Source organism: Macrobrachium rosenbergii, chromosome 17 (genome assembly GCF_040412425.1).
Source record: "Macrobrachium rosenbergii isolate ZJJX-2024 chromosome 17, ASM4041242v1, whole genome shotgun sequence".
NCBI lineage: Eukaryota > Metazoa > Arthropoda > Malacostraca > Decapoda > Palaemonidae > Macrobrachium > Macrobrachium rosenbergii.
Genome location: NC_089757.1, coordinates 38,309,550 through 38,320,764, shown reverse-complemented (window position 1 = coordinate 38,320,764; position 11,215 = coordinate 38,309,550). Strand labels below are relative to the sequence as shown.

Genomic DNA, 11,215 nt, shown 5'->3' with positions numbered 1-11,215 from the left:
ATGACTCTGACTTTCTTAGATCCAAAGTCAAACAAATCATTGAAAAAGAGTTTGGATTTCTAAAACTCACCTTAATACCCGCGAATCCACTAAAGATTGGCGGCTTTTAATTATAAGGACAAGCTACAGACCTTATGAAGTCCAATATTATTTACAAATTTGAATGCCCAAGATGTCTTGGTATGTTGGCTCAATAAAGAGAATGTTGCAGGTCCGTTATTATAGCCACTTAGGTTTGAGCAGAACTGGCTCACTTAACAACTAATCCCGAATATTCTAGTATTAGAAATCATGCCATTAAATGCAAGGTTAATATAGATAACATTTTTCCATCCTGGGAACTACCAAACAATCGGGGCTTACTTAACGACCCTGAGCTTTTTAAGCTTATTAAACGCCATGCACCTCTTTTTAAACCCAACGGTCTTCTCCCTGCACTTGGCCTAAGTGTACTCTGGGCACGCGTGAGCTTGTGGTCTCACTGCCTTTCCCTCTATTGATCAGTAGACTTAGAAAAAATCTCCTTTCTTTTACTTTTTATGTATGTTGTACTTTAAAGAATTTAACTGCCGTTTTAATTTAGCTTTTATTTTAATTAGAGAATTAATGTATTTTCAATTTTACAGACTGATGATGTAGCTTGATAACACGCAAACGTTTCTTAATAAATATGTGCAACTGTTTCGTTGACTGTCGCTCTTTGGACTCGTTGTTGTTATATATATATATATATAGAGTAAGGCGGAATCCACAGCAAAAGACATTAGGCTTAAAGTACATTGACAGCGATTGACGCATCGCCAGGGCCCCTGACGATGCCACAATAAACGTGAAAGCGCTATACTAATAACTCCTGCCTGTCTTTTCCTGCATTCGCTTTATACACTGAAGTCAATGTGTGTATCTACTGTGATTTTTTAAGCATATATATATATACAGTATATATATATATATATATATATATGTATGTATGTATAACTAAATCACGGAAATATGGAATGAGATGAATATATAAATATAAACAAAATACTGGGGACTGACAATGCACAATGCTCTTAAAAACATAAATGAATAATGGATATTTTTAGATTAAGGCAATGGTCTTTGTAATCCCCATCTGTCATTTATACGAGCTTTTTTGTAAACTTATTTGTATATTTCACCAAGTCTGCTAAAGGACAAAAGAAGTCAAAGGCCTAGCAGTACTCCATTGTTTCTCTTCCTTCATGGATTTATAGTATATATATATATGAGTATATATATATATATATATATATATATATATATATATATATATATATATATATATATATAGGCAGTCCCCAGTTAATGGCAGACTTGGTTAACGTGCGATCCGGTTTATGGTGCTTGTCTAGTGATGAAAATTGGCAATTTTGGCACTGAAAATTGCCAATTTCCACTTATCAGCCGGATAATTGGGTATTACGCAGATATATACTAAGCCCTGAAAATTGCCTTCGAAAGCTCTGAAAATCACAATTTTCGGTTATCATCACATTATCAGAACGGAACACCCTGATAAACGGGGACTGATTGTGTATGTGTATTATATATATATATATATATATATATATATATATATATATATATATATGTATACATATATATATATATATACAGTATATATAGGCAGTCCTCGGTTTATCACGGTTCCGGCTTATGACGTTCCGAGGTTACGACGCTTTTTCAAATATATTCATCAGAAATTATTTCCTGGCTTACGACGATGTTCCGTTACGACGCCATTCGCATCGTATCCGATCGGAAAAAATATGGCCCCAAAATGGCAGAATAATCATAATTAATTTGATGTAAACCAATACTTAGTTACATCGTTTTCAATGCACCTAGAGCATTAAAAAGTAAGGTTTTCTTATGATTTTTTGACGATTGGCTTACGACTTCATTTCAAGGGTTACGACGCGAAGATAGAACAGAACCCCCGTCGTAAAACCGGGGACCACTCAGAGAAAGAATATATATATATATATATATATATATATATATATATATATATATATATATATATATATATATATATATTACATACTCACACACACACACATATATATATATATTATATATATATATAGTGCATCACCAACTTAAGTGCAACCCCGACTTACAGCAGATTTTGATCTTTATGGCTTTTTCAGGCCATTAATGGTGTTTTACAGTGCCGTAACTTGATTTTGCATCAAATTATGGTGCAGTTTATAGTGCTAATGGCAAGAATAGGCATTAAGTTGTATTAAGATAACCCTTTAACGCCGAGCCTCTATTTACAAAAGTGTCTGCTGTATGCTGACAGGGTTTGAGAGTTAGCGCCGAAGCGGAAAGAAAGTTTTTTTCAAAAAATCACAGCATGCTTAGTTTTTAAGATTACTGTAAGAGTTCATTTTTGGCTCCTTTTTTTTCATTGCCTGAAGTTTAGTATGCAACCATCAGAAATGAAAAAAAAATCATTATCATATATAAATATTGGAATATATGTCTTGTCCACTCCGATGGATGACGAACACACGAACACACACCTGTTTGGAAGAGACGGCGCCAGGCTCTTACAAGATTTTCAGCAGAGTTAGCGCGGACATACGGAAAAAGTTTTTTTTCAAAAATTCACCATAAATCGAAATATTGTGCTAGAGACTTCTCGTTTGTTGCAAAATGAAGGTAAATGATTGAATATTACTAGAATGTAAGAGTTTTAGCTTACAATTGCATTTTTAGACCATTTCGGTCAAGTCAAAGTTGACTGAAGGTTGAAATTTTTGGTACTTATCGTGATTTATATGAAAATGTGTCAAAATTGATAAAAGCTACAACCATGAGTTATTTTTTTGTATTATTCTACATGAAATTGCGCATATTTTGATATATAAAACTTTATGTAATTGCTTATAGAAAACAGTGCAAAAATTACGACAAAGTGACTAAAGAATTTCTGAGATTTTCAGAAGAGTTAAAAGGACGAAGGAAAAAGTTTTTTTTTAAATTCACCATAAATCGAAATATTGTGTAGAGACTTCATTTGCTGCAAAATGAAGGTAAATGATTGAATATTACTAGAATGTAAGAGTTTGAGCTATAATTGCATTTTTTCAACCATATTTGGTCGAGTCAAAGTTGACCAAGGTTGAAATTTTGCACCATCGTGATTTATATGAAAATATGTCAAAATTGATAAAAGCATAACTATGAGTTATTTTTTGTTGTACTTGTTATGAAATTGCACACATTTTCATATATAAAAACTTTATGTAAAGGCTAATAGAAAACGGTGCAAAATTATGAGAAAGTGACTAAAGAATTTCTGAGATTTTCAGCAGAGTTATTGATGCTTTCTTTTGGGATAAGAAAGAAATTGTGATGCACAGTTGGTCACGCTTGTAAACAAAACAACAGTGTGATCCATGAACTCCCAGCATCCCTCAAGGTGCGTGATTTAAAATTTTTTGCAAACTATGCCTATAAGTATTTTTCTGTGAATATTTAAAAAAACCTTTTTATAGTCAACGTATTTTACGTCCACTCGGCACCTGACAGACAACTTTTGTCGAAGTAAAATACATCCAGTCAGCGTTAAAGGGTTAATGACACTTTAATAAACACATACGATAACTCTATGAGCCTAGGAACTTTTGAAAACATGATCTTTTAATCTTCCGTGGAAGAAGGACACAGCAGAGCTGTCTTAGGCAACGGGATGACTAGCGAGTGAGCAGGGTAGGTGTCGGACAAGAGAGCACTCAGAGTTGCCACTGCAAATTGTAAATTGTCTTAATCTTAACAAATTCCTACTCACTTCATATAGCTTCAAAAATGTGCTCCAAGCTTCATATAAAGATTTAACTTGCCTAGCATTCCCGAGCAATTCTAAATAACACGCACAGCAAAGAGCCCTAACTAGAAAATCACCAACAAGTGTCCTTGTAAAGAATTCACTCCAAACATTTGACTGGTGTGCGGACCAGTCTCTTGACAGAATTTATCTTCACTATTGCTGCGAGAATTCAAATCCTGATGGGAATTTTATGCGTTCCTAGTCACAAATTACGAACTTAAATAGACTATTTGCAAAAAAAGAAAATTACTTATGGCTGTATTTATACTGTTCCAAGTAGTTTGTCCAAAATGGAAAGAAATTTACATTAAATGAGTCCTCTCACTTCAGCAAGTACAGCTAGCAATGATTTGTTACACTAATTGCCAGAAATCTTGCAGAAAAGTACTGGTAAGGTCACCAAATGTTACGGTTAGTGGTGGCTAAATAAAAGACTCACTGTTTTATCATGTGTGCAACAGAACATTCACCGCTAATGGGGGAAAAAAAAAAAAAAAAAAAAAAACAGGTTTTGACACAGGAAAAATCTATTTTTGCTGGTCTCTGTGAGTCCTCAAGGAGTTACCTTCCATGGGTCTGTCAGAGCTCCATGGTAACCAAATTAATATAAAAGAATTTTTTAATTAGTCTCGTAGCTGGGTATTGTGTCGTAATGATAAACACTATAACATGTGATGGAGTATGTAATGGACTCAAAGATAAGAGGGCTTTTTCCCTTATCTCATAGCAAAGCTGTACCCTGGTCTTTCCTTCACCAAAACCTGCAAGAGGAGGAAGTAATTAATGTGCATGAGCAGTCCACCACATTGTCGAGACCGGACTGGCGCAGAGACCAAGAAACCTTTACTTTCTGTTGGTCAGTGGAGGATGATCCCTCACCCAAATCCCATGCCTTTTCGTTAGGGAAATGGGAGAGTTTTAAGAACTTGACAGCAACTATCAAAAATAGGTTTTTCCTGCGTCAAAACCTGGTTTTTGATAGTTTAGTGTTGCTTGTTTTGTCCTCAAGGAGCTTTAAAAAGAAACTGACAGGTGATGGAAAGGCTTAAGCTCTCAAATTTTAGATGGAAGGGCTTAAGCTCTCAAATTTTAATCTCACAACCCAAAGAAAAAACATTTCTGGTCTCAGGTCAAGCCACTAGTCTCAAGCCCCATTCATTATTCCAAATACCCCTTACGTTTTGGTAACAAAGAAAAAGAAACTAAACATGAACTTATGTTTTAGGATATGGTTCTACAATGGCTTATCTGAGCATGCTGGGCCTGGTTTCAGTACTGTCACACCTTCCTATTGGGAAGACCCATGATACAGTGTAGCTAGATTTGTTCGCGCTCATGGTAATAATGTTTTAAGAATACTGTCTCTGATGACCACCCTGTGCATTCGGAGACTTCTTCAAAAGAGACATTTCTGAAGAAGGCCAATGATATACTTACTTTCCTAATATCATGTGACCTAGGAAAAGAGTGTGGATTTCCATTTTTAATGAGGGACACTAAAATCATTCTCAGCCCTTGTAGAGAGAGTGGTTTGTTTGTGCTAGGGTGCAGGAAAATCGGATCCTCTGGGATGTTTGCTGTGACCTCCAGGTAAACGTTAAGTGCTTGAACCGGGCATAATGTCTTGTCTGCTAAATTGAGTTTTCTTATTAAAATGAGGTTTCCTACTTAAAGGATTCTCATTCTTGGCCAGGAATGATGGGCTACGGGACAATAATAACTGATGGTCAGCTGTTTGCGTGATGTATTGTCCCTGTCTAAGAGAGCCCAGTTCACTAATACGAGCTCCTGATGCTAAACCAATCAAGAAGATTGCCTTTTGCAGCATGTGAATTGTGGTTGTATTGGGTCTGCTGAATTGAGAAGCGACAGAAGTCTAAGCACCTTATTCAAGGACCAAGTAATTGGAAGCCTTTCGGGAGTGGGTCTTTGAAGTGCAAAAGGCCGGAGAAGGGAAGTGATAATTTCTATAAATGTTTCCAGGTAGACCTTGACAATCCAACCATATCTTCCATACAGACCGGTATTGTTGGATAGATGATGTCCATAGTTTTTGCACTAGGTACCTAGCAATGTTGGGCGAGTAATTTTCATGGTTGACAAGATTTTAAAAATCCACACAAGAAGGTCTCGGCTCAGAAAGGAGGATGCGTAGGCTTTCCTTCCTACTGTCTGGGACAGAACAGCAGACGGTAGTGGAATTGATCTATTCGCTCGTTATTGGAGTAATAGGAACCAATGCCTGTTTAGCTAATTTCATTTGAAGGTTTGAAGTTTGCTCAAAACCTTCAAAATCTGGGAAAATGGAGGAGAAATGGTATATTGTCTTCCATTTGTTCCAGTCTTGTGGGAAGGCATCTCTCGCTGTTGCTTGACTGTCCAAGTTCGGAGACACGTACCCTGGAAGTTTGTGATTCTCGTATGTGGCAAACAGGTCCACTTTCAGTTGTGGAAGAATATTGGCTATTGTTTGAGGCTGTCATTTTCCTTGATCAAGAGTCTACTATTACATTGAGAGACTCTGTGAGGTTACTTGCAGACAAGTGCCACTTCCTTGCTTGCACCATCCAAAGGATGGCTAGCATTACCACACTGAGAGGAGGTGAATATGATCCCGACCTCTTGATGCAGGACATCGCAGTCATGTTGCCTAGAACCAACAAAATGTATCTCTTTTGGAGGTTTGAGTTTTTTGAGAAACAAAAAGACAGCCATCAGATCCAGGAAACTAACATGACAATTCCTCAGAGTAGTTGACCACCTCCCTGCCACCTGATGATCCTCCCAAACCTGTCAATGAGGCATCTGTATGCACTGTCACTTGTACAGACGGAGGAGTCAGGGTTACCTGCTTCTCCAAAAAGTTACGTATACCTTAGTTTAACCAGACCACTGAGCTGATTAACAGTTCTCCTAGGGCTGGCCAGAAGAATTAGATTTATTTTATGTGGCTAGGAACCAATTGGTTACCTAGCAACGGGATCTACTGTTAATTGCAGGATCTGAACCACATTATAACAAGAAATGAATTTCTATCACCAGAAATAAATTTCTCTAATTCTCAATTGGCTAGTTCGAGAATTGAACACGGGCCCAGCAGAGTTCTAGCCGAGAACGGTACCAACCCGTCCAATGAGGAACTACCTGCTTCTCCAGGGACTCCTGGGTCCAAGGCCAAAGTATCTCTACAACTTTTTGATTCTTTTGATGAGGTAGCCTTACAAACAAGCTACTGAGCTGTAAAAACTAAGTTACATTTAATCTAGCCTAGGTTACTGTTTTTATCTAATCCTAGGCTATTTGGTCTAAACTACTGCTTAGGACAATAATAGGCTATTTCTTAAAATGTTCTCACTTAACCTAGTATAGGGTATTGCCTAATCCAGATTATTTAGATCGCCCTTAAATATATACACTATATAATATAGAAACTCACTAATATGTAGCTTTATAGCTAGGCCATTATTCTGTCTAGCCCAGGATATTGTTTTAACTAACGTCAAGCTACCTTGTCTAAGATACTACTTAGGCCAATAATAAGATATTTCTTAAAAATGTTCTCACTTAATTTATTATAGATTATTTCCAAAAAAAAAAAAAAAACAGAAATTCACTAGCATGTAACCCTATAGTTAAACTACCACTTCTTGTAGCCCAGACTATTGTTTTTATCCAATTCCAGGCTACCAGGTCTAAGGTACTACCTAGGCCATGAAAGGATCTTTCTTAAAGGGTTCATACTTACTCTAATCCAGGCTACTGCCTAATCTAGGATATTTAATTCACACTTAAAGGTATGGGTTACATAAAACAAATTTACCCTAATACGTAGCCTTAATGTTCAGCTACCATTTCATATAGCCAGGATTAATGTTTCACCTAGTCCTAGGCTATCTGGTCCAAGCTAATGCTTAATCCAATAAGTGGGATGTTCCGCAAAGGGTTATCACTTAACCTAATATAAGGTACTACCTAATCTGGATTATTTAGATTGCGCTTAAGTGTACAGGTTATATAAAAAAGAAAAATTTTAATAATGTGTAGCCTTATAACTAGGCTACCGTTTTATTTTGCCCAGATTATTATCTAATCCTAGAGTCCTTGGTCTAAGATAGGCTACTGCTTAGGTCCATAAGAGGAAATTTCTTCAAAAGTTACCCTAATTTAAGTTATTACCTAATCTAGGTTATTCAGTTCACACCTAAGGATATGTGATCCTAGGTTACAGACTACAGACAACATCCACTATTAATCTTGTCTAAGTTATTTTCTCTTAATCTAATCTAGGCTATTGCCTAGATTATTGTAGACATTGTATAATCTGAAAAAATTTTCTATATTAATGATAAATTGTGGAACATTTCTTTTAGTTAAAACATTTAATTGAAATCACAAATTTTAAAAATAATTTACACTTTTCACAACTAACAATCAGTGATTACAGCTAAGCACCAGCCATGTGCTACCAAGAAAAGCCGGGTTTTTGGCTTTTGCACAATTTAACTATCAATTCCAAAAGTTTAAAGCTACAAATTTAACTGGAACTTAAAACTAGGCACTTAATTTGCTTCTTTAGGTGATTCCATAATTATGAAATTTGGAGCACTGACAAATGAAACTGATCGAAAGCGACAACAGAAAGTAATGGTTTCTTGATCTCCGTGCCAGTCCGTTGTTGACAATATGGTTGACTGCGCATACACATTAATCACTTACTCTTCTTGCAGGTTTTGGCGAAGGAAAGAACCAGGGTACAGCCCTCTTATCTTTGAGTTCATTACATACTCAATCATGTTATAGTGTTTATCATTATGACAGTACCTGGCCACGAGACCAACTAAAAGAGAATTCTTTGATATTAGTTTGGTCACCATGAAGCTCTGACAGGCCCATGGAAGGTAACTCCTTGAGGATGAAACAAGCGACTACGCTATCAATAAAAAGCTAATGTGCTCACTGGGGAAACAGGATTAAAACCCAGGGCCTCAATTATTACATATACAGTATAGTTACAATTAAATAAACGGAGTAGACAGATTAATGGCACAGTATATCAGACCCAGCACTGAGGGCATCGACATAAAAATTTCCCCTAGCTCAACCACATCGGGTACTCTTGTTCTATGAGTGAAGCGCCATGCTGTCCAACTCCACCCTCCATCAAGTTAAAATCACAGTGAATTCCATATCCAATACCATGCCAAGGTCGTCAACGAAAATGGAGGAAAGGAAGGGGAAAATTTATAGGAGGAGGAGGAGTAAAGGAGTTATAGGCTCCAGTGTTTAGTTGAATCCACAGCAGAGAGAGTGGGAGTAAAGGAGCATACACTCCCTGCAGTGGATCCCTAAGCCCCCACCTCGTCAAGGGGTTGGGATCAGGGGGTTCCCTTGTAACCCTGGATAGGTAGCAATTGCAATAAAAACCTGTTGCTACCCATACAGCCTATCAATAGGCCTAGCACATGGGAAGCAAACAAACCACGCAAATGGGTCGCACTAACCCTTCTCTGTTCAACCTGGTAAGTTATGGTAATAGGAGTTGCAGCACTCCCCTATTACCCCGACCTTATTGCTCCAGATAAACAGAGAGAACACTACCAGCCTGTTGCTACCCATAGCCTAATCTGTAGACTGGGTAACAGAAGCAAATGAGTAGCATGAGCGGGTCACACAACTTCCTCTTTGTGGAACCCTGAAGTTACAGTGAGAGGAGTTGTAGTGCTCCACTGTCACCGTTAACCTAATCTGTAAACTGGATAACAGGAAGCAAACGAACCCCCCGACCAAGTCACAAAACTCTTTTTCTGTGCAACTCCAGGGAGTGGCAGGAGAAAAGGAACTTGACTTCATGCAAGCTTGAAACTTTACAAGGAGATGAGATATCTGAACTTGACAGCGCTGGAAGCAAAGTGGAGCGCAGACCAACAAGTGGACAGGGATTCCCCCTACCTTGTCAATATGTTTCAATGGCCATTTCCAGCTTACTCTTGAAGATGAATCCTTATGCAAAGAACAAGGGTTTGTATTTGTACAGACACAAAAGTAAATATCATTATAAACCCAAATATACACACTTGAATAATGACAAAAATTTGTAACTAAATCAGTATAAAGACAATTATATTAACTTACCACAGCATATGGGTTAGTTTCATGTTTTTCCATAATCATATCTGGTGGTTTATGCTCAAACATTTTATATACCTCAATTATTCTTCCAGCTTCTTCTTGATCCCATGCAAGCATCATAGTCATATCTGCCATTACACATATTTTTGTAAGATGTTTCAGTTCATGGTGAGGGTCTTTAACATCAACCTGTTCAAAAGAAAGCCAAGACTCAAATGAGAAAATGCTGGGACTACGTGAGGAACAGAAACTTTTCTCTTCTACACTGTACAGCATAAAGGCTATTGTGTAATTTGTTAATTACAATCCCAATAATTAATATCCTTATTCTGTGCAACAGTTCTGTGCTGCACCATTGTGTACGGATGTACTTCAAGCTGTTCTTCAAGAATTAGCATCTTTGTGCATTTTGTCTCATATCCCATTTATTCATTTATATTTATTTACCTATTACCTTTTCTTCAACCCATGATTTTATGAAGTGATTTATGAATTGATTAGTGTTTTACTGAGTTTTTTACCTTCCAGGCTGGTGGCCTCACTTGCTGTTGGAAGGTTACTCTGAGTTCTGTTGTTTCTGTTCAAATACGAAATTTCTATTAACCCCTACTGGCTGGGCTAAACATCCATTAACAGTACCCTGAATCTGGCAAACTTTAAGGTCAGCCAATTACAAAAAAAAAAAAAAAAAAAAAAAAAAACCTCGTGTTATTCTCTCAGTCTCCGTAATAATTGATAAATAATTTCACTCTCTTAAGTAAGGACAGGACAAACAATCTCTCGTACATTAGATAGTTTAAATTGATCTAATTTTACTGTACCATCTATGAAGTGTAAATGTGCTAGTGTGGCAAATACGTTCTAAAACATAGAGACATAACTAAAAGTTGTATTAGTCAAAATAAAAAACACTGTTTGTTCATGACAAAGCATTTCAGAACAAAGAGAGAGACACATAGATTGAGGTTATTAAAAAGATGTTGAGATGACTTCTAAAAATAGATCAGTCGGAAGGGGAGAGAGAGAGAAATTCTCTTTCAACTCTCTATTTTTATGTCAACCATTTATTTCTTTTTTTAAGGGTAGTGTATTAAGCTAACTTTAAATGAAATTACAGTAACTTTAATTTCATTTAAAAGTTAACTTTATAATTAGGGAGCATGATTAGGGTCATATTTAGTGTTTAAACTTTACAAATAAGCATTTATTAGCATTTTTAGA

The 11,215-nt window shown here is 36.6% G+C and overlaps 1 protein-coding gene across 13 annotated transcripts in view; it reads right to left on the bottom strand.

The window, feature by feature from the left end:
- Ercc1 (DNA excision repair protein Ercc1) overlaps positions 1-11,215 on the bottom strand; it is a 222,878-nt gene that overhangs the window by 113,871 nt on the left and 97,792 nt on the right. For all 13 annotated transcript variants that reach the window (XM_067119873.1, XM_067119866.1, XM_067119867.1 and 10 more), the window contains one exon: positions 9,998-10,183. In XM_067119873.1, coding sequence (XP_066975974.1) covers positions 9,998-10,183 — 186 coding nt within the window. The remainder of the gene's footprint in view (positions 1-9,997; positions 10,184-11,215) is intronic.